Here is a 27,051-nt window from a genome sequence, read left to right as displayed (position 1 = left end):
GCAGTTTCTGATCACTCAGTAACATCAGCATAGATCCAGAATAACTATACCAACTTCAGTTAAGTCACTTCCGTGTAATTCAAAGCAGAATCTGCTGTGATTCCTCAGTGCGTTTCATATGATCAAAACACCAAAGCAACTTATGAATTACCATAAATTTTTTTAACCGTTTAGAAAGCTAAGTTCCTTTGCAAAAATTAATTAGGCACTTTGAAAGTTAGGTATTGATTTTTTAGTAAGGCTTAAACTCCTGAATGGATTTTTTTTTTTGTCTTTGAAAATGGAGGCCAACAGAAGCCTTTTATATATACAATACACTCTTAAATTTTGGAAGATTTTTTGTTTTGGCTTTCTTGAAAACTGAAAGATGCAATGTAGGTGTGAATATCGAATGTTTTCCAAACACAGTGATACCACTCTGTCCAAAGTATGTCTTTCTCTGCAATCTGAAAAACAAACTCGGGGCACACAAGCAAAAGTCATGGCGAATTGTTTCTCTGTTTAGACATTGCCTTTTAGATTCCAGTTAGGGCATACCACTGTTCCCTCCAGAGTGTGTAGCCTTCAATAGTTAACAAGTACTATATGGTGTAAACTTTTAAGTGCTACTAGCATGACTGCAGAAATGTTGCTTGTCTTATTTTGGTTAGGGTGCTCATTCTGTAATACCTCCTTTATTGAACAACACATGATAAGAAGTTCTAAAATGTTTCATTGTAATACTAAGATGTAGCTTTGTCTGATGAGTATTTTAGGAAGTAGCCAACTGTTTTGTAATGTGTCATGTGAAGGTCTCTATGGCATTATGTAGATTTGTGTTTGTTCAGCCTTAGTATTGTTTTCTGATATCATGTCTTGCCCAGGGATTAACTCTGCCACACATTTTCTTGAAATAGGTAGGGGGACACAGTGGTTTAGTGATTAACACCGGAGAACGTTTAGGTGAAAATAGCTGCAGAACTCAAGAAACACAGTTCAAACAGTTCAAAGTATACACGCCGTGAACAGAGGTAGAGGAATTTGCTTTCATATGAATTTGCCAATCACTCCATTATTTGTTTTTTTTAGTTACTTTTTCTGCCTGCAGTAAATGCTTACATCAAATCTATCTTGCTGCATTTTTTGCATTGTAAAGCAATAGCAGGTGTGACTTTTGAAGACGAGAATCATTTTGCTTTTGTATTGAAAGCATTAAACACTGGGGTAGAGACTTTTCTATGGCTCTGCCAGTAAATCACGTAGCATTCTGTCAGTGTTCAGATAAATAACTGGAGAAAATGTTCTGCTCTGCTTTCAGGAGTTGCTAAGTCGAACATCACTAGAGACTGAGAAATTAGATCTAATGGCTGAAGTTTCAGACCTGAAGATTAAGCTGGTTGGTATGGAAAAGGAACAGAGTGAATATGAAGAGAAACAGAACAAAGCTGAGGTGAGTTTCTTTCATTAGCTTGTTTTCTTTTTTTTTTTCCTATCGTGTCTATGGTATGCTGTCATACACCTGAGCTTTTGACCTGAAATCAGCATGCAATAGGATTTTCCGTGCTTACAGCACAGGCCCTATCATTGATCCTGTGAATTCAGTGAGGAATATGATGATGCATTTTTGGGATGTGGTTTCTTTTCCCCTCTCTCATTATACTTCAAAGGTTGCTGTTTGGCTTTAATCAAGGCAAAAAGTCTGTTCCAGAAGCATACATTACAACTGGCGTTCACTTAACCCTTTCCTTTCCACAGGAGCTGGCCTGGCATGGCCACAGGAGGCCTGCCATAGCTCTTCTCTTTCCTCGTTTATGTGGCAGAGAAGACTGTCAGCTCAGTAGTACCAGGGGTGCTACAAACACTTAGATGATCACCCTCGGTGATTTTAATGCATTCATGGCACTTGGGAGGGAAAGGCAAGGGGCAGGGCATTTTCCTCAGAAGAGCCTTTCCCCTTGTGGTTACAAAATAAATAGTGCAAAAAAATGACGTGCATTGGAGGAAATTCTAATCCTTACTCCTCTTCAGATGTGGAGAGTTCTGGACATCAAAGCAGCTTTGCTTTTTACCATATTGGTTAAGAAAGAGAGTGTGAAATGGGGAATCATGTGAACAGCATCCATTTCATGGTAGTGAGCAGCAGGTGGGGCTGGGAAGGAAGGCAATTATGGAAGGCAGTAATTCATACCAATTGCCATGTATTGCCCTACTCAGTGGTCCTGTAAGGGGACCAACTAGCAGGAGACGATTAGCTGGCAAGGGAGGATTACTAGGTCCAAGATTTATACGTTGCTGACTGAAAAAAAGACTTTATGTTCCACGTTGACTTAGGCAGTGTCAGAAAACTCTTTGCTCTCCATAACATTGCCAGTGGAATATTTGATAACTATGCATAAGTAATTTACCTGCAGTGACATAATACGTTTGGGGTGTGTTTGTTTTTTGACTTATTTATCCTCTGAAGTTTTCTTTAGAGATTAAAAGATAGCTTAAAGAGAGCAATTTCTGGCAGAGGTTGCAAGCCAGAGAGGCACCAGCTGCTGTTTTTACCATCTGTGGCCTTCTCATGCTCTTTCACCCATAATTGTCAGTGTCTTGTGTACAGAAGGCCTAAGCAGTCTCGTACTACCTGAAAATCTAAACTGGTCAGTGCAGCGCCTAATTGCTACAGATGGCAGCCGCCTGCCTGAGAGGCCTTCAGCACTTCCCGTTACATGTCGAATAGGAGGACGAGGCTGCTTAAATTATTGCAGAACGTGCACAGTCAGCCTGGCTCCTGGAAAGCAACAGAACTTTGAGTGCATTTGCATTGACAGGACTTTTAAGTACCCAGTAGGTCTGGGCCTGTGATGAGGGTGAGGCTATGACCTGTGAAATTCTTCTGCCACTGCAACAAGGTGTGTGGCCCCCTTGTATGGAAAAGTTGAGCTTGTTGGCCTGGAAGCCTTTGTTGTATTGCTAAGTGATAGGAAACATTCCTGCTGAGATGGAAAAGGATTCTAATTGATGGAAAAGTTGAGAATCATTGTGTTAAGTATGCCCTGAATTATTAACTACCCCAAAATGTGATTAGATTTCTGGCCTGTTGAAAGTCACAAACCTGTGTATACACAGCAAGGAAAATGGGTGTTGTAAGTAAAGCTGTGGGAAATAAACAGCATTTTTTGGTTTGCTCATTGAGCTATTTTAAAAATTATTTCAGATTGTCCTGAGTAAGCGTTAATCCAATTTGTCAAGATGAACAGAGGGGTTGCTTTCAGTCAAACTGGATGCTTACTTGAATTCTAATGCTTTAACCCTATTTCAGCTCCTTTTACTGTAAATTTTACTAATTTTCAATAGAAACACAATTTCAAACATCAGAATAAAATTTATTAATACAGTTTCTTTATACTATTAGACTACAACTGCTGCTTAAATTGGGTAATACCTTTGAGTATCTTCCTGAATTCCTTGCCTCCACTGCCCAACTACATCTTTCTAGTGAATAACCTACTCTTATGTATGCCAACAGTCTACCTTTAGTTTGCTCTTGTTTATGCAGTTGTGTTGTGGCAACCTAATTGCTTCAGAGTGAGACAGTTCTCCAAACTGATAGTGACAATGAAATGAATCGTCTTGTAATTTTATTGTTGAATGTTGTGGCTACTACAACATGCTCTTACAGTGTATAATGCCTCAAATGAATTTGCAGTTGGTATTTTTACATAAGTGGAACAAAGCTATGGGTGACAGAGGTAGAGACTTTCTTATAGACTACAGCTGGCCAATTGCTGCTTTCAAGACTGAATTTAGGATTGACAGAGGTGAACAGGACAGTGATTTTATAGACTTGCTACTATTAGAAGTAATAGTCCTCAGTTTTCACCCTAGCGCATGTGTTACAGAGGCATCCAGTAGTTAAACCATTTTAAACAGGCTGTTAATTATACTTCATAGCTGCAATTTCTAAATATAATAATGGGTTTTTAAAAGTTTAAAATTAAATATGACATTGCAGAATAATTCAGCTAAAACATATTTGCTCTATACTTTAATTTTGTGTCGGCTTATTTCACAGCAGCTGTTTCCAGTCACATAAAATTTATCTGTAGAATTATTTCTCTGGTTGAGTTGGGGGGAGACAAAACAAATTAAGATACCCTGCTAGATATAAGCAAGTTTTAATGTGTCAGATTCGTTTCACTTTATTTTGTGCAGCTGTGGTTTAGTTTTGGTTTTAGTTAGCAGCAAAGAGTTTATCAAGCATCTCTAACCTCCTCTGAAAGGTATTAATTTCATGCTGAATGCCACTTGTCTCTGGCTCTTCAAAAGCACATGCTAAATTTAAAGTGCCATTTATTTATATATATAACACAGGGGCCGGGAGAATAGCTGCTTGTAAATGGACAGTCTCACTCTCGGCTTTGTCATTTTAATTCCTTTTTTGTGGAACAATGTTCTACTTTTGCCGCAGGGATGCTGTGAAGCTTTCTGAAATCCCACCTGAGGGAGTTTGTGTAGCTTTTCTCTTACCTGAGAAGCCTTAGAAATTTTGGAAATGTGTTTTCTTAATGTAGCAAGGTATGAGCGAGCAGCATTATCAAGTGATTAATGGCACCCAGATGCCTGCTCTACCTGATCATAGACAAAAGAGACCTTCTATCACTATCAGGAGACTGCAGGAATAACTGTCCATTTCAACTTGCTTAGCAGCCCTTCTTGTCTCTTCTTCTTTTCTAGCATGGGATAAGTTTTATGGGTTTTGCTTTTTCATACTGAGGATCTGAAGTTTGCTATAAGCTGTTGGGAAGTGTTTTGTGGCTCTTGAGTGGATGCTTCTGAATTAAATATCTAGTGCATAGTTACTTGCAATTTCAAAGAAACTTGAGTCAATGAGCGACTGACTCCCACTGGGGAGTTTGGTCTGTTGTCTCACCTGAATCAAATTCAAGATCTAGTATTTTAGTGTTAATAAATTTTCATGCTGTGAAAGAATCTCAAACATGAGAAGCCTTTTCTACCTTGAAACTAGAAACAACCTTACAGGCATATATTGCAGCTGGAGTTCATCTGTTTCTCCTCCATAGACCTCTTATCCTTCAATGGAGCAAGGATTTCTGCCATTTCAGTACTGTCAGGTTTGCCCTGAGGGAAGTCTGTGTGGACACAGTGTTTGCCATTCCCATTTCTAATGTGAGGCAAAAGCAAAAAGAATTACAAGGTGGCAGCGGAAGTGTTTCTGAACTCTCCCGCATTGCTACAACTGGAGCAGCTGTCAGTTTGTGCTTAAAAGTCTGTGCATCTTGTTTGAGCAGTGATTCTTGAGAACCTCGTATGGGTTAACAGTGTTCTCTGTCAAAGACGAGCACAGACTAAAACCTTGATGCTTAAAAGAAAGCAAGAGATGGATGTGTCCTGATGATTCCAGTCTCCAGTTGGTACTGCTCAGTGAGGTGTCTGATTGTGGAGGTGATGGTACAAAAGAAACAAAATCAAAGCATGGAAGATGGAGGGATTGTGGATAGTATCTAAATTGTTCATACAGCTAGTCCTACGGGTATTCTGCTTTGCAGCATTCTGATAAGAGAATGAGTTAGCTAGGGGCACATTCTCCTCACCATTGTCCTACTGTGTTGCTGCAAAGTAGCTAATGTAGTCACTGAACGTATGAAGGATACGGTTTCACCTCGGGGAGCTGAGGCTGAAGGAGGCTATCTTTTCTTACCTGTGCAGCCCTGAAAAAAACATGTCAGCCTATAAAAGACTGGATATTGCAGAGTTGGTATGCTGGGCCCCAGTACTCTTCATAAATTTTTTGATTGTTTACGGAACTAATCCTCATTTACATGCGTAAAAGGTTTGTTGGATGAAAGAGGATGAGCATCAGGCATTGTGATCCTGATTGAGAATAATACGTAGAAAGTGAAATATATGCAACTGCTTTTCTGAATTTCATCTTAAGCACAGTGCCCTAGAAAAATACTTAATTGATGTGGAACTCTTTTACCTAACTGATACATACGCTTTTGAAAGGGAACTTTTGTGAATGTTTAAAGTTGTCTATGGATGCTGATACAGTTTGAGACTGGTTGTGTTAAATACTTACCTGGTCAGAATAGTGTCCTGTGCTTGCAGTAGCTGTTCCCTAGCTTTGAGGTTATTGGTTCATCAGAGAGTTGAGATTACAGGAGGACTGTTGTGCATTCTAATGAAGAAAATAAAAAAAAAAAAGCCATGTCATCTGTTGTTCTGTCCACTAAAAACTTTTTCACTCCTTTGGGAGAGGGATTAATCTCATCAAATTTATTCTACTTGAGAAGATTGAGAAATCACAAAACATGTTGTTAATGTACATGAAAATTAAGAGAAAAGCACTCCAAACTTGTAATGCCTGAGAAAATACCCAGCACTATTTGCTACTGAGTTAGGGAATTTAAGTGAAATATTATATAGCTTTTAATACTTTGGTTTGCTTTCTGTAGCTGGATTTTTTTGTGTGTAGTACTGATACACACAATTCCAAGAAGCTGGCCAGCAAATTAGTGCTCTTTAAAAGTCATTACTTTTCCTCCTGTGGTATCCTTTGATTTCTCCTGTGTATGTTGCTTAACTCTTTCTCCATTGTCAAGGTACTGCCTAGCTAGCAAGCTAGGTAATGGAGTTATTTTTCTGACCCATGCTAGACCTGGAAACAGAATTACTTTATTAGTAAATTCTGTGTATAAATTGTGATGAAAGAGTAGGTTATGGCCCCAACTCAGCACTTAGCAATTTCTTCCTAGTGGATGATTTGGCTGTATAAATGAATGTAGTCAAGTCCATTTCAGCAAAATTGTGCCTCTGAGCCAGCATACTAAAATATGTTCCAATTTTTCCTGATATCTGACTTCATGTGACTGGATAAGTTTCCAAAAATGAGCGGCCAAATTCTGATCTTCACATTAGGATCAGAGTCATGAATTAGTCTGGAATATAGATCCTGTTCTATTTAAACTGTAGGTTTGTGCAATATTCCAGATTTATACCCATTCACATATACTCGGAAGGAAAACACATCATCTGTCTTTTTTTAGTTTGCCTTTGACATGCTTCATGTATTTCTTGTGCTGCAACTGTAGAAATATGTTCTTTGCATCATTTTCTTTCTCACCTGTCTTTTTTTTTTTTTGTCTTTTTTTCCTTTTCTTCCCATGTTTTCAGTCAGTAGTGAACCTGATCAGTGAGCTACAGGAGCAGATGTGTAGACTGCAGCTGGAAATTAATAGTAGAATCCAAGAAAGAAAGTCTCGAGATAGGAAACCAGACTTGACACCTAATGGTCCTCAATCTAGCCCAAGATCAGTGATAGAGGCTCTCAGCCAGAAGAACTGCTCTCGGTGTGATGTACGAGAAGTACACCTTAGCAGAAGCCTGTGTATTGTCTCTCTCTTCTCTTGCAGAAACTAAATTCCACTAACCAGAGCTATGTTGTGAATTATTGGCATTAATCATTGTGGCTTTCATTAGCAAAGAGTGAGGTGGTCATAAAAATTACAAAAAAAAACCCACCTCTGACACCCCACCCCCAATTATTGGGGCAAATTTGGTCACCATTGGTGCTTGTCTACTAAAGCACAGACATCTGTAACACCCAATCACCTCTTTCAGGTTTTTTTATGATTTTCGTTTTACTTGTTAGTTGTATGCCTGTAGTGCTGGTGTGGTGTGGGTTGTTTTTTTTTCCTTAGTTGAGACTTGTCTGTTTGATATGCAGCATGCTAGCATGGTTTGGTAGTTCACTAATTTTCCTCATGATAATGTCACCCTAGCCGTGCATGATGGTGCACCCTAACCAGTCCTCTGAACACAGATTATTAATTCCTGAATATCTTAAAAGCTTAACACAGATATAAAATTTCAGGTAAGACTATCTGAAATGTATCCTTTCTTTTTCTAATGATAATGTTAAAGTGAATGAAAAAAGCCATAATAAAAATAATCTACTTGTACCTTTCAGATTTCAAATCCAACATATTTTTGTTTATTGTCTGACATTAGCAGTTACTAGAAAAGCACTTTTGAATTTACGTTACAGATCCTAGTTGTATTTGGTCAAAACTATGTCACATGTCAAAACAAAAGCTACTTTGCATAAACTGCTTAAATTTACTGAAGGTGGAATGATACTGGTATGCCTGAAAAAGTCCATTTTAATATTTGCTTTTAAATCAGTTTGCTTTAGTTGCCACATCTCTCTGGTTAATATTTGGATACTCAGAACTTCATAAATAATCTGCTTACATTGTGAGAGAGTTTTTCAGTAATTTTTCTCATAGGTTTATTTTTTAAAAATAACGAATTTGGGTATGATGCCTATTTTGAAAATAGTGCTATTGTTTCTGAGCTTGCCTCTGTTCAGAACTAATTAGTGAACTATTAGACTATAGTACAAGCTGCATATTGGGGAAATAATCTGAGAGTCAAATCTGTGAGTCATTAAAAATAAACATTAATTTAATCCAAGATATTAGTATGGTTGCTTAATGTATATACTCTACAGGATTCCAAAATTGAGTTACACTTCCAAATTTTTCTATTCCTTCATTTAAAGACATTTGGTCTCGTCAGAGCTCCATCAGGGATTTAATAATGTTGTCCTTCAGAATGAACAATAAGATACGATTCTATCAAGGAAAGGGAAAAGGGACATTTAAGAGACAGCTTTGTCAGAGGAACAGATGGAGAATGTTAGGAACCCTGGCTGGCTGCAGCTCTAGGCTGCATCAACTCAGTTTACAAAGTGGCAGACATCAATGCTGAAAGTAGCATATTTGTAGTCATATTTGACTGTATGTGTATGGTATTACATGCCTATAACTTGCTAGATACTAGTTAGTCTGTGTTATTTTTCTTGTAAGTAGCTTAAACACCTGTTTGGGGAGAGGATTGTCACTTTAATGAAAGTTAGTAATCTTTTAGCACTGCATGTTTCTGCTTACTTTGAGGTGGCTGAAAACCAAAGCAAAATAAAAAACCCAAAACAAAACAACAAATGAACCCCAACTCCCCCCCAAAACCCAATAGTTAATGTTACATGAGACTGCAGTTGTGGATTTTTTGGCTCATTTTCACTGAGACACACATAACTTCACCAGGCTCAGCTGCATTCCTTAATATGACTAAGAAATTTGCTCATAATTTCAGGTGGAGAGTTTGAGAAAGTATTCCTTATCTCTCAATTCAAAATAGGTTTTTTGTCATCTTAGACTAGGTCAGAGTTTTTAATGTGGTGGTTTAGTGTTTGTTACTGTGTGGCTCATGTGTGATCTTTGATTCGGGACTATGGAAAATTAGTATCTACCAGACTAATCTTACTTTTAGCTGCTGTTCTTCCTTTGCAGGGTTTGCTACAGGAACTTAGACACCTCAAAATTAAAGTGGAAGAACTGGAAAATGAAAGAAATCAATATGAGTGGAAATTAAAAGCAACTAAAGTAAGCAGAATACTTGGCATTTACTAATGACAGACTTATTTCAGCTGGAAAGGGGTATGCTCCACTTCTCACCAATATTTACTTTTCTTGCAATTCCCTTGTGTCAGGGCCTACTATAAAGTCAAGTTTTCTTCAACCATCTTTGGAATAAGTATTTTGGTTTAAAGTTTTTGTACTTCTTTTTGTGCCTTTTGCTCCCTCCCTGCAGTTTCCAGTCTTCTACCTTTTTGTAATTCTTATTTAAAAAAAAAAAAAAAAAGAAGGCATTTTGACTTACACAAGACCTGTTCTGAGAAAAGGCCTCTTTGACGGTTTTCTGTCTTTCATTTGTGTAATGGTGACAAGCCCCTGTGGAATATGCTTTCCAGACTGAAGAGAAGAGACAGGCAAAGTTGGTTGGGTGTTCACTTACTATGGAATTTATTTTAATAGACATTAAGCCCAAAATACATCATTAGATCATCTGCTTTGACTTCGTGTATATCAAAGTGCATAGCTGCCTTACCCTTCTGTTGACCTTAAATCCTGGAAAGCTGTTGGATTGTAATCTGGAGAAACTCCACATTTGAAACATTTTATCATTTTCCACAGTAATTTTTCTAGTTGAACATTCTCATTGTTAAACATTTGCACTTTATTTCTAGTTTAAATTTTTAGCCCTTTTCCACTAGCTTAAAAAGCACCTTATTATTTTTCCCTGTTGAGGTACATTTTTGTGCTGTAATCACATCTCCTTTCATTGTGTAGCAGTATAATCCCTGTTCACACGAATGACTGACTTTTTTGAGTTGTGGTTGGATCTTGGAAAAACAGTTCAAATTATTAAACTGAGTTTTCTTTTTAATACTTGATAGCTTGATCCAGAAATTACAGATAGCTATTATTTGTATTAGCATTTCTTTCTTTTGAGAATTCTTAGATGAATATTGAAATGTTGCTATCATGTCTTTTTTCCTATTAAGACAATAGCTCTTGTATCCATGAAAATGTTTTATCTGACATGGTGGAAATTAGGAGTCTTTGGGAAAATATTTTCTCAAGCAGTGTGTGGCCAGCTGCCAAGACAGATAAAGATTATGGAAAGTGTAGGAGCAGGCTGAAAATAAGAATTGTAAAACCCATTGAGTGGGAAAAGATACAGGACTAGAAAGGAAGAAAAGTACAGGGAAAGAGAGAGAAAGAAGAAAAATAATTGTAGACATGGCAGGAATGAGACATTAAAGGAAAAAGAGGGCATTTAAAAGAGCTATGAAATCAAATAGACTGGGGGAGGCAAATCCAAATCTGGTATTAAGAGTTCTGCAGCTTTTGTCTTCCTGTTGCTCCAGCTTCTTAGATGAGAAATTGGAATATTTCCATGGCTGGATATAAAAAGCATATTAGTCACTGGGAAGTGTAGGATCCCTTCAGAGATGCAACAAGGCAGATTCTTCTATTCCTTATGGAATTGCAGGCAGAGTGGTGATCTTTTGCTGCCATCCAGCTGCTTGCTTCCTGGTGAAAATAAGTTTGTGTGTTAGAGTAAATTAGTCCATGTTTTCCCGTGTTCGGATAATGTTGTTTGGTGTTTTGCATTTTTTCCTGCCTTATTTTAGTATTTTGAGAAATTGGTCACATTAGTGATTTTTTTTTTCTTTTTTTTTTTCTTTAACTGCAAGGAGGTTTGGTATGCTTTTGCTGGGGGAAATGCAGAATATTGGTATATATAAAGGCTTCAAGGCTGCTAAGGAAAATCTGAATGAAGTTACTGACTTAGTAAAGTATGCTGTTGACCGTTTTTCTCATAAGTAGGAAAAAGAGATGAGAATCGCTGTATTTCAAGCTGGACAATCACAGAATTCTTTTCCCTCTGTATTGTTGAGGTCTTTAATGTGTGATATTCTATCCTAATCCAGTGGCAGCACAAATTGCAGTAACCATGAATGAATCCCTGATACGTTGTGCATATATGTGGTTGTTTTCCAAGCCATGCTTTGCTTCTAGCCTATTGCTGTAGTTTCTGATGTGAGGAAGAACAGTTTTGTCATGCTGCTGAGAAAAGGGCTTAATAGATTCTAAGTTATATTAATAACTAGGATAAGAAACCAGTATCTTTTAAAAAATGCTTTGTTATCTTTTAGTGGTCTTCATGCAAAACTCAGGAGTTGCCCTGTAATAGTCATTATTATATAATCAGTATTAGAGCACTGAGAGCTTTCCAGAGCTTTTCTACCTACATGAATCCTTGAAAATTTTACCTTTCTGTAAATCTCTCTTCTCTGAGAGCTAATTGCATTGGAAAAAGTGAGCTTCTGTAAAAGGAATAGGATAGTAACACCATGAAATATGTAAGGTTGTTACAGTGTTTATGAAATGTTCTGAATTGGGAACAGGACATCAGTCGAAGTAAAGCGTTACGCTTGGAAGTCTTCTAGTTGATGGGAAAGAATCACAGAGGATCGATGACCGATGTTATTCTGAATTTGTTGTACTCTCTTTCAGGCTGAGATAGCCCAGCTTCAAGAGCAATTAGCTCTCAAAGATGCAGAAATAGAACGCTTACAAAGTCAGCTATCTAGGACCTCATCACATAGTGAAGTGGCAGAAAGAGGTAAGAGGAGGGGAATTAAAATTAAAAATCCCAAACCCTACTTTAACTTCGCTTTGGTAGCAGCTTGGCTCAGTATTTCAAAGGAGTACAAGGTGAATAAGAATGGACTTACAGAATTTATTTTGGGAGGAAAAATGGTGCAAATTTATTTTGTCCTCTGGTAGAGTAGAGGCCTTTAATATGTGAAATGCTATCCCAATCTAGAGCCAGCACAAATTGCAATAAGTATCCTAAGGGCACTGAAACTTTTTCTACTGGCATTTTATTTATAATTTGAAAGAGTCATTGTGGTTCAGTGGAAATATATTTTTTTGTGCATACCTTCAAAATTTCTCTGAAAAATCTTTGCAGTTTCCATTTTTTAAGAAAAAAAAATTGTCACAGTAGTAGCTAAGCATAATGTCGTTTAAATGTCCGAACATTCTAAAACACAGCCATTGATTCGCGTCTTTCCTTTCTTCAGGACTATATCTCATTTAGGCTCCCTCTCCTATGAAAGGTTGGACCAAGTGGTCTTTCAAGGTCCCTTCCAGCCTGGGCTGTTCTACGATTCTATGATATTGCAGGTTTCTGTTTTAAATCTGCACTGTTGATACAGGTCAATGGCAAATAAACCAGTTTGTTTAGCCTTTGGTCTCAACCAGTCATGTCACAGTTCTATGAAATATTGACTCCCTGGAGCTTCTGTCAACTGCTGGGTGTGAGCAATATGATATTAGTGACCTTTTTCTTCTACGATACTGGCACTTACCCACGCAGGAGTATTTGTGTGTAGTTGACCGCACGCAGTGCCTCAGCTTAGCTGCACTAACTTCTTTCGTGGGTGTTAACTAACGCTTCCAAAGAGTGCCCTTGTTGAGATGTGACTTTTCAGGTGCTGTGCTACCTCCTCCTCAGCGCTTACCAAGAATCTCCTTACAGGAATTAATGCAGATGTGTCTTTTCTAGAAGACTCTATTTTGACTGTTGTTTATTCCAAATAAGTGACTTAACATACACTTGGCGCTGATTTCACTCAGCTGCAGAGCTTGTGCATGTAGAGGACTGCATGTCTAACTAGAAAATTAGTTTGTCTAACAGCAGTGTTTTGTAGAGGAACTCTTCTACTAATAGCATTTTGTATTTTCTATGAGATGCCCAAATAATTTATGATATTTCAAGGGAAAGATAGCAGTGTGACAATAAATCAAGAGCTCAACAACTTTAAACTTCCAGTCGTGTGTCTGTTCCTGTTCATGCTGAAGATGGGTGAAACTGTCCTTGCTTCCAGTGGGAGAAGAATCAAACCCTGTACAGATTCTTTAGGCTACATTTAAAGAAACCACTTAGACTATATTTGAATGGAAACAGTATGCAGCAGTAATAATTCTTCTGCAAAAAAATTACTGATTTATCAGATTTTTAGGTGGTCTTCTCAAATAAAGTTGGAAAATAATGTCAATGTACTTGTAGTATGCTAGAATGCATATTCTAATTAAATTGCAAAATTTATCTAATATGTGCTTTTTCTACATACTTTATTTGACTCTCACCATTTACCATCGTAGAGGAAGTTTATAGGAGAAGGCTAAAAGAAAAACGTAAGCCTTGCAATTCACTTTTGGCTTTATCTCACTGTTCCTTTCACACAAATTATAACTCAAATGCATTCTGCAGGAATAATTCAATGTTTGTTTAGATTTGGCTGTCTAATTGTAATATACATGAGACACTGCTTTCATTGCTTGCAGCAAGCAGACAGCTACTTGCCCTGTTTAGTAAGATTTCACTTCAGAAAAAAAAAATCAGAGGTTCACAAATCAGATAGTTGGACTTCAAAGGGACATTGTCAAGGTTAACAGAGCCAAAACTTAACCTTTACCTCTTTTTATTTGTACCTATGTAAACCCCATATAATATCTGGAAAGATGGCTTTAATTGAAAGCCTCCTTCCTTGGAGGGGAAGGATTTGGGCTTTTTTTAAATCAGTGCACTAAATTTAAAAAAAGTCTGAATAAAAATGTTTCCATACTTGATGTTGTTATAAGTATTGTAAGTAAAGTTTGCTTTAATGTGCTTAATAATACCTTGACACCAGTTCTTTTTGAAGTCTAATATGTATAAAGAGAAATTAATGGGACTGTGATTTTTAATGGCTTTTTTAAAATCTTCCAATTGCTTGCCCACTGCCTGCTGGCTTTAGTTTTTGATTTGGCTGTGTCTGTGCATGTCTTGTGTTACTAATTCTCTTTTGCAAGAGAAATGTTTGCAAAGTTCATTTACATGTTTTAAAACTTAATTATTACAAGGTGTGTATTTTTCAGAATCACTACAAGAAAAACTAATTACAGGTTTTGCCAATAGTCTAAATATGACATTGTATGTTCAACATTTAGTTGTAAAACATTTCCTTTAAAGATGCTCTGTAGCAGATTGATTTTCTTTCTTCTCTCTCACTTCATGCCTGCCACATCTGGTTTTCATAGTCTTTTGTGAAACAAGTGGGTCTGTTTTAATGTCAAAGCATGAATTCCCTGAGTGGCAGTTACAGCAGATAAACTATTTCAGGTTCTGTCTTCATCATCTAGACTTTAGTATAGGTTGGTACTGGAGGACTTGCTAGCAATAGTGTGTAGAGAAGAAATGAAAGATTTGGTTCAGCAAAGTTGGGTGATGTGATTAACAACCTCATAAATTTTCAGAGAGTGTGTTTTAACTGTCTTTGACTATAACATTCCTGAACAACCTCTATCTTGTAACACTACATTTTGTGTGAGGCAATTCTGTATTGGCTCTTGATGTAGATTTTAACTCAGTTATTCATACTGAAATGTTTTAAGAAAAAAAAATTTACAAATTTTCCTCAGATCAAAATAGTTTTTGTTATTTTTCATTTCCAAGTTTCGTGAATGTCCTTGAACTACTTGTCATAAGCTGGTGAATATTTTTCCCAGATGGAATATAATTAATTTTCAATCATACTTAAAATTATTTCCTTAAATGTATAACTGAAAATGCACTCTCATCTTTTGCAAAATAAGCTTCAACGTTTCTTTTTTTTTTACTTGACTCTTAGAGTATGAAATAATATTATGTAGCCTTTTATAAGCAAAACCAGCATGTTTGTGTTGTGCGATGCTTTTAATAGTTCAGCTTTTGAAAAGCTCTAAGTTAAATGTAGTTTAACAGTGCATTTGCCATGCCACTGGCATGGTTTTGGTTACTCATAAGAACATAGGGAGAATATCACAAACCACATATTGTTTACACTAAATATAGCAAGTGTATTTTCCTTACAACATTTTAAAAACATTTCTAGATCAAGAAGTTCAACGGTTGAAGATAGGAATGGAATCGTTATTGGCTGCAAATGAAGAGAAGGTGAGAAAATAATCGTTGTTCTACATAGTAAGAATGAAATGATGGTTTTGAATCTCTGTAATGAGCTGAATAACGTACTTTCTGTAAGCGTAGTTATTGCCCTGATTTTTGGATTATCCCATGAGATTGTGACAGAAGGTTGATTTTTAAATAGAAATTGTGGCTGACCTTGCTAAGCTGGCTGCAGAACTTGGGAGGCTCGTTAGATTCCACAGGGGAGTAGAAAGTGAAGGCTGTAATGAGCAGAATCTCATGGTTTCTGCTATTGAAAAGATCACTAAGGCATCTCTGGCAGCTCTTCATCTTCCAATCTAATCTGAAGTGGATTGATATCCCCAGTTTAGATTGTGATATTAAGAGAAAGTCAAAGTGGCCTTTGAATCAGCCTCAAATTTTGAGAGAAAGGGACCAGGATTTAAAGAGACAAGGGTAAGAAAAATAAAAAGAGTACTAAAGGAGAGGAGGAGTGAAATTAAACCCATTTAAATGGTAAATATGATTTTTGTCTCTTATTGCCTGTATGCTCTTTGTCTGTCAATCAGACAATTCAAGTGCAGAGTTTAGGGCTCAGTCTCGGAGGATGTTGAATCTCCACTTCAGATGCCATTGACTTACTACATAAATTGTTCCTTATTTTTGGGGGGGGGGGGTGAGGGGGATTAATTCTTGAGAAAATTGTAATTCTTGTTTTAGGATAATAAACCAAGCCACAGGATTTTCCTTTATGGTGACATACTTGTGTACAATCAAACAGACAATAATATATATCCCTAAAAACTTCCTTTAGTACGTGGGGAATCTGGACAGGGCAATGTTAATTCTGGAGAACATTAATGTGACTCATAACAACCTTTAGTTCTTAAAAACTCAAAAAGCCAAAATTTACATCTGGAAAATAAAAGACGTGGCATTATCTCTTGCCAAAGTTATTCTAAGTCTGCATAAGATTTTTGCATTTGAAGGGAGCACAAAATATTGTTGCTTGTGTCCTAATACCTGGATATACTCACAGGGAAAGGCGAGTTATTTCCTTGGAAACTGTAGCGTTTAAACTAGTGGACTGATGGTTGACCCACAGCTTCTTACATGTTTAATGTAAAGCTGTTACATTCAGTAATATTGCAAAATAAAATATTCTTCCTGAGGGAAAATAGCTCTAAATAGCTTTTGGGGTAACTCTAAATATTCCTTGTGTCCTTTAGGACAGAAAGTGCTCAACTAAGCTGCTAGTAAGCGGTGCACGTAATTCTTTTTTAAAAAACTGGGTATGTTAGTCTCAGTTCTCTGCTATGAAGAAGAACCTACTGCTTCTATCCATAGCTGGGATAACTGGGTATCTATTTTAGGCCTCTTTTGTCTTGTGCGTACTTGCTGAGGCGTGAAGGGAGGATCAGCATCATCTTCCATTCTGTAATGTGGTAAAGGTCTGGTTTCTGTGCAGTTACTCCTACAACTCAGTTGATACCTGCTGTGACTGTAATGTGCCATACTTGCACTGGAGCAGATTTTAATGGAAGTATCTCTCACCTAGCTATGGCAGTGCAGCAGCTCAGTATGAGCTAATGACTTAAATACTTGCCAACTTCCCTGGAAGGTGTTGTTTTTCCCTAGTGCCCACTTCTCTGCTTCTGTCGCTTTCCTGACACTTGGTTGTGAAACTAGTTCTTTATTACTTGCTTGGGTTTGTATTCAGTGCTCAGTAGTCACAGCACTGGGCGAGATTATTGCACAGGAATGGTTTAGAACTGGGGTCAAAGAAACACAACAAGCTGTAAGAGTGCAAATTGCAAGATCGCACACTTAGTGACCGATAGCAAGAATTTATTATCATCGGGGACACAATATCATATATGGAAATGAGAGAAATGACAGATCTAGTCAATTAAATAATGATTACTACCCATCGCCATGTTGCGTCTGTGCAAAAGGCAAGTCCACTCCCTGCATACATGAATTAAGATGCTTTCCGTACATAATAGGAAAGCATTAGGTATTGGAAAAAGAGTGGAGTGGGATAATGCATCAGGCATTCCTGAGACCTCATTTCTTTGGTTCTGTACAGGTTTGACTGCCTAAATTCAAAAAGGTGTGTTCAAAACTGGACTAAGTGTAGATGTGGGAATGCAGAACATACCCTACAAGAGAGGATTAAAGAACATGACTATATTGTTAAACTATACAAAACATAAACATGATTTACTTCACGATTACAGGAACGATGCTAGCAAAAAACAAACACTGCCCACTTCAGGCAGTTGAGGTTCAACTCCAGAATATTCCTTTGACTCTCAGAAGTGAAAGCAGAGTTCCAAATTATGCTTCTGTAAATAACTAATTTACTAGTAATGTCAAACTCTCTGCTTTGCATATATCCATAATTCCACACTGCCCAGCAAATACTATGTACGATGGCAAATAAAAGCCAAGAAACGTTCTTTACAAGGCATGTGAGAGACCTGATCCTGCTTTCTGGAAAGGCAGGCCAAAATCACGGAAATGAATGTGTAATACAGTGTTTCTGCAGGTTAAAAATGTAGGATTTTAAATATGATTTTATTTAATGCTTTTCACAGGACCGTCGAATAGAGGAGTTAACACTATTGCTAAGCCAGTACAGGAGGGTCAAAGAGATCATCATTGCAGCTCATGGTAAAATGTCTTGTGAATAATTTCCTGATATCAGGTCTTTTAAAAAACTGCATGTACTACAACTGCTATTTGTTATCCTTTTAAATATGTGTACAGTAATATGTATTTCATTATGCATATATTTGTATCACGTTGCAGTGCTATGAGAGCAAGTATTTACTCTTTCAGATACAGAGAGAACCACACTATGTCTTGACCAGGCTTGTGTGTTACTGCCTGTAGTTTGTGGAGACTTCCTTTTTGTTTCCTGTGCTGCAGTCAGTACGAAAAAATAGGGGCAAATCTGTCTGGAGACTTAGTTACAATTTTATTATTCAGCAAGACTTCTGTGACTGAATCTTATGCTCGACCCCATAAGTCATAACCTAAAATTTGTTCTACACCAGTTAATAGTAAATCCCTCCTTGGAGCCTAATTTTGGTGCTGTGTGTTGTTTTAGATGGTGTCATTAAGGATTCTGATTGATAAGGAAGGATGACTGGTGAGATTACTGCTCTGGTTGTACAGCTGTGTGAATTGCTCATCAGTTGGGTCTGAAGCTCTGCAGCTTACCTCCTTATGTGCCAAGGCAATCTGCAGTCAGCAACTGCTCTCCTTAAAATACTTTGCTATATATACTGCAGCAGAGCAGGAGCTTTGGTTGCAGAACTCCTACATCCATGTAGCGATGGCTGGGTGGACAGCTGGGGCCATGGTTTTATTAGCTACTTCATGCAGTCCTGTCCCTCCTCGCTGATGAGACTCCTCTAAGTCTCTTCCACAGTGCAGGCCTATGACATTTGTCCTTCATGACCAAAGCTTCATACTGCCTTTTTCACTGCTGCTGGTTGCCATCCCCTCAGTTGTACATGGGTTGTAGAGGCCAGACCAAAAGGAATTATAGCAAAAAGAGTGAAAAGGAGGGAGCAAACGGCAGGACACTCATGCAGACAGAATTTGTCGACACGGGGGCAATTAGGAAAGTTCATTCAAATTAGCTAAAGGCGTAAGTTTACAGTATTCTTATTAAATTGCATTATATCCCTCTCAAAAATCTATTATTCAAAATTAAAATGACATTCAGTTTGATTTAAATTAATTCATCTGTAGGAGATTAATAAAGTATACAAGATAGGTATTAAGTTTGTATGGTGTTTCCTGTGACCATTATGTTATGAGTAACCGGTTTCTACAGTGTCAAATGATATCAGGAGACCTTAGTGGATGATGAACATTAATTAATTAAATACATCCTATATTCAGATTTCCTACACCCAGTTCAATTCGGGAATGGCAGCTGCCAGCCAGCTGGCGTTCATGACACAATGTTTTCCTTTTATGTCATGTTTTTTATATGGCATTCATAAAAGGGAAGCTGATCTCAGGTGCAATTTGATACTGTGTTAGGAGGACTTTTTTTCTTTTTTGCTAAAAAGAGTTGCAATCAATATAGTAATTTCTGTTGCCCCTCCCTTCCACTAAGAAAAATCCTGACAGCCGACTAGGCAAGTTCTGGTTTGGAAGGAACAACTGAAAACCCATGGTTGCTTTGGTGCACATGATATTAGATATTTAACTTCAAAATCTGGGGGAAAATCTTTGTCCCATTTATCAATTATGCTGCAGGAAGTGGAGTGGGTTTTAGGACAATCTCATTTTAAGTTGCCACCTTAGTTTTCAGTACTAAATTTAGTCTGGTAAACTTGACCTTCTGAAAGGATAGTTTTGTTCAATGTACGTCATCACATTAACAAACACAATATTTTCAGGTCTTGTATGGCATAATGAAAACTTGTATTTAACACACAAGAATAGAGAACAAGAGTCAGGTAGATCTCTCTTTGAATGTTCCTTTATAAAAAATAAAGGTCTCTCACTTGAAAGTGTTCTGAAAGGAAATCCAAAGGTGTGATTGTAGCTTTTGGAGACATATTGACATGAAATCCCAAGATAGCTACGCCACTGTTACCTTAAGAGTAGGTGCTCTCAACAGTAACCCCTGCCGTTCCACTCTGCTTGGCCACATCCTGGTAGTACATAATTGAGTGCACCATCCCCCTGTGGGACATGGCTTTTGGAGGACACTTGTGTGCATGAGCAAGGCGCAAGCCATGATGCTCTGGATTATTGGGGTGGTGCTGCAGGGAGTATGATAGTGTTAATGTATGCTAATATAGACGTTTAGTAGAGTGTAAATAAAAAAAAACAGTGATGCTCAGCATAATAAAATAAAAACAAAACCCAAAACCTGCTTCTCTCCCTTTCTACTTCTAATCTTTAATGCTCGCAGGCTCTTCCATCCCTGGTGGCAGTGAAGAGGAACTTGAGACAACTTTAAGGAAGTGGAATCTTTTGAATAACCCTCAAGGAGAATTATTTAAAACAGAGGTACTTAGTAAAGATGTTTTAGAAGCAAGTTCTGCTGTATATATGACTTGTTTGTATTGGTATCTCTGTAGTAGTTAATGTAATATAGATGAGGGTTTGGCCCTGGCTGAATTTTTGTGCCTCTTGGTATGGGCACAATAGATTCAGAATGAGGCACTAGAGTTACAGGCTTGAAACTCTTATGTTTTACATAGGCCTCTTCAGGAGAATTGTCACCAGCTATGCTCTCTCCAGTGCCACGCAAAGCTATGGAAATCAGGCAAGACCTTTGTTTCTTGTTTTTTGTGTGGATTGTCCTAAGTCTGTATTATTTAACCTGTTTGGCATCTTGTCTTGCCTGTTCTTGGCTCTGCAAGAACTTTTGGGTAGTTGTGAAAGCAGTATTTGCCATGGGAGTTTGCAATACGTAGTTGTATAAAGTTTGAATTACAGGAATAAATTAGCACTTTTATAAATCAGAAGATGCATGTACTTAAAACAGTATATTTTATTCTGATTTAAAGTGGAAGCACTCCAGTATCTTCAACTAATTTAACCTCTCCACAAGAAGAATCTTTGGAAAGCATAAATAGGTAAGAATGAGTAACTTTAATTGAAACGTGAAACATACAGAATTTTTTTTCTAATTCTGCCTTTTTCCATTTTTAAAATCTTTTAAAAAACTCTTAATGTTGCACACTGTTCACAGAGAATTACTACTGTCTACTTTTGCTTGTTAAGAGCTTCTAAAAAGTCATCTATATATAATAAGGTTTAAAACCACACATTGCGCCTTGTTGCCTTTCCTTGTTGATCAAAGGACGTCTTGTTGCTGTTTCTGACTTCATCTATTGCAGTTCCCAATACTATGAGTTTTAGGCTAAAAATATAACAAAAGAAATTAATCTCCTAATTCTGAATTATCTGTTATGTGCAGGCATTACGTGATATATACAGCTGTCATATGATACAGCTGTGGCATATGCAAATACACTGTGTTGTATTAAATATTGCTTTTTTTGCCTGTCATTATTTTAAGGGTTCCACAGAAGAAAAAGTCAAGTAGTTTAGAAGATTTGCAGAGTGAATCCCTAGAAAAGGTTGGTTTATTTGTAATCACAATTTCTGGTGTTTAGTATCACAACTAAAAGATAAAGGTCAAGTATAAATATTCTTTTTGTTTCACATATAGTAATCCTAACCACCACTAACATTGTATGTGGGGAAAAAAGCCCTAATGATAAAACAGTTCAGGTTGTTTTTTTACCCCATTGCCAAGCTTGGAATAAAGAAACTAGTTGACACACCCATCCTCAAATTCAGCTTTTCAGCTGAAAGAGAAGTATTTAAGAGGAATACAACAAATAATGTTAATGAGGAGTCATTTTGTTGAACTGCAGTATTATTTTGTTTATAGGTAAGTGTTTTTAAAATAATTTTGACTTCCAAATCACTAAAAATGTTAAGGCAGCAAATCCTGAAAGTAATTAAATATTGGAACTGGGTATTTCCACATAGGATTCCTTTTTGAGTGTTTGCATGTAAATATGAGTGTCGCTCCCTAACTTAGACTTTTGATATAAATGGCATTCCTGAAGATGGTAGTGATGCTGCCTTAGTTAAAACAGCAGGAGCACTGTTATTAATTCAAAGGTTTAATTCCATTCCAGAATAAAGACTTTTGAATTTACAAAGTCTCATTACGTTATAGTCCAGGTGCTCGTTTTGTCATTATGTACACTGAAATTTTTATGCACTTGTAATTATGCTTTGTGAGACTGTTATTGACACTTTCTATACGCAAATTAGGCTTAATAGTAGATTACCCACACCCAGTAATGCCATTTAAAATGGATACTAGTAATACGATTGTTCCAGTTCTTCAAATTTTCTTAAATCCCTGAAGATGACAGTAACCAAATAGAATGTTTGAAATTTGTGTTGCACTTATTTAAATGATTGTGATCATACATGTGACAAATCAGTTCGGAACTAACATTTCACTCCGTGTGGAATTTACGAAGGTCTGTTTTCTTTTCATAACGTTTAAATTATTTTCCTGTCTTAAATTCAAAAACTTAATTTGTCTCTGTGATATGATGTGATAAGGCTGTACCTACACATTTAGGCTGTAAATCTGCTCTATCTGTTAAATCAGAGTCCATAGAGAAACAAGAAACTACCAAGGATATGAGAGAATTGTAGCAAGCTAGCCCCATGTTCAGCAAGGCATTTAAATTGTTTGCCCTAATTTAGACAGGAGGCTTCTTAGTGAAATAATTGAGACCTCCCTATGGGTATGAGTGAGTGGTTAAATGTGAATTAGTTACAACCAAAACTAAGGCCAAGAAAACTTGTTTTGCTGACTCAGCATGACAAGACTTTGCTTCTTCCATTAAGTCCAAGAGAACCTGTGCTAGCGGCACTGTTTACTGGAGCTATACTGCTTTGCACAAAACTAAAATTCCAATTACATCCGGCAATAATGATAATAAAATAAAACACATTGGTGTCTCTGACCTAGCCATGCTGGTCTTTTTACCACTTCATTTCTATCACAGCTCTTTATGGTTTCAGCTGGATACATACAATAATGTGTATGTTCTTTTTTTATGTCAGTCATTTTCATATTGTTTTAACTGTTAAACAACTGTTATGTTCCCAGCTTAAAGTAAGTCTAAAGGGAACACCCAGAAGCCTGAAAATAGAAAAATTCCTTTGATCACAACACAACCTAAACAGGCCCTGAATTTTGTAGAGTTGTTTGAACAAACATATTTAGTATTAAATATTTTATTGAAATTAAATGAAGAGATAACAGACCTTGTAATATATTGTCAATGCATTAAGTAGCATCACTATAGTAATAAGACTACAATTGATGTTCTGTGTATGTATGTTAATACTAACATTTGTCTGTTGCTTTTTTCCATAAAACTTTGAAATTATCCTCCCTGCAACTCCGTAGTATGTAGACGGAAAACCAGTACAGCCTGTTGTAGAACAAGAGGTATATTAATTGTAAACTCTCTTAACGTTTATCTGTTGTGATGTGCTGTGATGGTATGGCTGTGTTTTCATTTCACATTAATTTTCTTTTTAAAATGTTTGCACAGTTCAAGTACTGACAAACTCTGAGAACGGGTAAGGATTTGAGAGGGAAATATTTTTTTATTTTTAAAAGCTTTTATGTGAGGTTGGAAGCTGAAGCCAGTCAATTTCAGAAAATAGAGTGCTAATTTAATAAGCAATTTCTCTACTCATATAATTTTTGGTACAAGTCAGGATGTACTCCTGCAGTTGCCAAACCAGGAGCAGGGGGTGAGGAATTAAGGAATTTGGACTGCAGTTATATTATCACAAAGACCCCTCTAGGCCTTGAAATAAGAATAGATAAACCAGTGGTTATCTCATTAAATATTTCATGTATCATCCTGTCACAGACGATGTTTTAAATGTTTTAAAACAATTTTGCTAGAATGGGGTTACTAAACAGGAGCATACTACATGTTTCTGTATACTAAATGTGTTTTGCGTATTTTCAGTACAAAGTTTTCCTACACAACCTCCTTTTTGATGCTGAAACATTTACCAGTGTGAGCTTATTCCAAAACACACATTGAATGTACACCACTCCCACTAATGTCAGGTGGAGTTGCAGGTTCATTGCTTCTCTGGAAAAGCCTCTATTTTCCTATAGTTTTTACAGTTGTGGGATATACATTTTTGTCCAGAGTGATGGCTCCTTCATCTTTTCATTTGGATTCAGTATTGAAGAAGTCTCAACGTGCCGTTTCCAAAACTGTAGATGGTACCTCTGTGAAATGCATACTGTGGCTGGAAAAGTATCTTGCTAGGCCCAAAACTATTAGATTTTTATGCAAGTTCTAATCTGCCCTTGTACAAGGAGCAAGATCCCCAAGTAGTTGATCACTGAAAAATTGAATGCAAGGACAATTAAGAGATATTCTATTTTTAGTAAACCCTACATACCAGTTCCCTTTCAATACAATATACCGAGACTTTGAGGACCACCGCTTGTGAGCTCTGTTGCTGAAGGACGGTTCTCCCAGCATAGGTTATCTCACTGATGCTAGTGACGCTGTGTACGTGCACCATAGCTGCAGGCAAGCACACATTAGACTCTATTTTAGCCTGACTGGATGGACATTGTAGAGTCAGCAGCCATTCAGACTAGCCCTAAAATACAGGTCAGTCTCTGCTTTTTTTCCCCAGCATATATCAAAAGTTTGCCTTGTGCTTAGGTTCTATAATAGAATTGACAATTATACACTTAGCTATATATTTGGCAACTATATATTTAGCTATAATTATTTTTCTAAAAAACCTCACATTTGTAATGTTATCTGTACAAAGAGATCTTAATTCTTACAAAAGTGAAATTTCTGTGGCCTAACTTCATTGTTGATTCTTTTACTGTTATTAATGGTTATGGGCAAATATGTTTGACCAACTTGGAGTTATACAAATACTTTTGGCTTAAATTCCAGTGAGATACAATTGTGAGGCAAAAACATAGACAGTCTGGTGAAATATAGGGGGGAAAAAATTAACAGAGCAAAGAACGGGCTGAGAAGTAACTAAAAATGTTTCTGGCACTATCAAAGCTGACCTTGGAAGGACCAAATTACTATATAGTGCCAGGGTCCTAGAGGAAAGGGAGGCAGCTAGAAAAATTCTTATGATAAAACCAGGTAATATTCAACATATATTTTAATGTAATATACGGTCTGGCTGAAGTGGAAGGGGCAGATGAGGAAAGAGAAGGCTGTGTCTTAGCTAGAAAACTTTTGTCAGCTGACTATTGGATTTAAATTGAATTATCTGTAAGAAGGAACATGGAGGGGGTGGTGTAATTTTGAACCGTGAACGTCAAATACTTTTTCTCAACTTCTAAAATATCATGTACTGGATTGCAAATACTATGAGTGATCTCACTTATTTATTTATTTACCAGAGTAAGCCGCTTGGGAAGGGCAGCAAGTATCAAACCTTGCCAGGAAAGCTGCCCCGACCCTTACAGAATGGAGAGCAGGGAACATACAATTTGCCGGATGGGTGTGGCATGAACGACAATGAGGACAACAGCATCCTGGGCCTAAGTATGTATCCACGCCTCTCTGAGAGGGTTATGTAGAAGGGAAAAAAGCAAACTGTTTGAGGGATCGGGACATAACATGGTATATAATCTGCTATGCCAGAACAACGGACTACGATGTTCGCATGATTCAGGGAAAGTTCTACTTCTTTTTTTAACAATGTACAAAAAATACTCCACATTAGCTCACTGGAGAGTAAAGTATGGTTTTAAGTTAGAGCATTCTTTTCTGTTGCACTTGATGATATAATTTGCTGACATTGTTGATAGTGTAAGTAATGAAGAGACACTGAAGATTGGGGGGAGAGCATTCTGAAAGTCAACAAATCTGTAACTAAAAATTGGAACTTTTAGAGATGCAAACATACTGACAATATGAATAAGCAGTATTTTTTTCTGGACATGCTTCCAATGCTCCCCTGAGTTTGCTGATCTGTTTTCTTAAAAAACAAGCAAACAAACAAAAATGCACAGGCAAGTACATCATCAATACTTTTAAAAAATGTACACTAGATTGGTGTATTAAACCAAACAAACCTGTCCCTTGCCATCCCATGGCATTTTAGTGTTGAAACTTTACAATATAACTAGCCCTCATGTGCACATTTCAGGCAAAAATCCTAGCATCAGCACTGTTGGTTGCTGTAGCTTGTGGGGACCCACAAGTGAAAAATTAACTGGCTAGGTGCAGAAAAACATCAGTGGATTTTGAAAATACAAGTATATTGTTATTCCACAACCACAGCCATGTGTGGAAGCCTGCATTAATTTCTTTTCAGTGACATCTTAAGCATGGATTTATTGACAAAAAGTGTTATAGTGAGGGACAGAATCAGTTATTTGCCAAGGACTGAATAGCTTGGAAGCTCGGGCAGAAGAGTATCCCTTGTGATTTTGAAGTGTTCCTACACTTTAAAAGTTGAGGTGGGTTTTTTTTGTTTGGTTGGGTGTTTTTTGATTGGTATGTTTTTTATTTTTTTTAAGGCCTCATGGTCCTAAAAGCTGGTTCAATAGGTTGTGGGTTGTTCAGCATTTTTTAAAGAGTTTTTCTGTGATTGCAACATTGTAGGCAATGCATGAGCCATGCTATTATGTCTTTAACTGCAGGATTATCCAAGGATGGGTGATCTTGTAAAGGAAAATGTTCTTTTTCTAGAAACAAGCAATGACTCCTTAAATACACTGAATTAACAGAATTTTTTATGCAGGTTGGTTTGTTTCTTGCAGTAAACTCATTATACCTCCAATCCTGTATTTCAGAGGAATTTGATGTAATCTTAGACATTGCTTCATTTCAGGCTTCTGCAGGCTTTATGGAGCTCTGTAGTATATGCTTAATGTGTTAAAATTGTCTGAGAATAGGGTTGTTTTTTTTTTTTTAAAAAAAAAGAGATAAATGATCATTCCTATCTTTTTAAGATGACCCGTACAGAATTCTTGGGGCTTGTGCACATCAATGCATATTCACTTTCATGTCAAGCATAACTGCTTCTTTTCTGTTTTTTTTTTTTTTCTGCTTTTAATGCTTAGCTTACATCTTTGCTCTTCTGTAA

General features: G+C 37.0%; 1 protein-coding gene across 1 annotated transcript in view; it reads left to right on the top strand.

Annotated features, from left to right (window-relative positions):
* Positions 1-27,051, top strand: part of PPFIBP2 (PPFIB scaffold protein 2) — a 104,431-nt gene that overhangs the window by 70,053 nt on the left and 7,327 nt on the right. The window contains exons 6-17 of the mRNA XM_075163223.1: positions 1,298-1,429; positions 9,342-9,434; positions 11,916-12,024; positions 13,572-13,604; positions 15,323-15,384; positions 17,958-18,033; positions 20,303-20,400; positions 20,595-20,659; positions 20,904-20,972; positions 21,419-21,479; positions 23,348-23,389; positions 25,358-25,502. Coding sequence (XP_075019324.1) covers positions 1,298-1,429; positions 9,342-9,434; positions 11,916-12,024; positions 13,572-13,604; positions 15,323-15,384; positions 17,958-18,033; positions 20,303-20,400; positions 20,595-20,659; positions 20,904-20,972; positions 21,419-21,479; positions 23,348-23,389; positions 25,358-25,502 — 985 coding nt within the window. The remainder of the gene's footprint in view (positions 1-1,297; positions 1,430-9,341; positions 9,435-11,915; positions 12,025-13,571; positions 13,605-15,322; positions 15,385-17,957; positions 18,034-20,302; positions 20,401-20,594; positions 20,660-20,903; positions 20,973-21,418; positions 21,480-23,347; positions 23,390-25,357; positions 25,503-27,051) is intronic.

The sequence above is a fragment of the Calonectris borealis genome, chromosome 14, assembly GCF_964195595.1.
Source record: "Calonectris borealis chromosome 14, bCalBor7.hap1.2, whole genome shotgun sequence".
NCBI lineage: Eukaryota > Metazoa > Chordata > Aves > Procellariiformes > Procellariidae > Calonectris > Calonectris borealis.
Note: the sequence above shows the minus strand (reverse complement) of the source record. Positions and strands in the feature narration are given on the sequence as shown.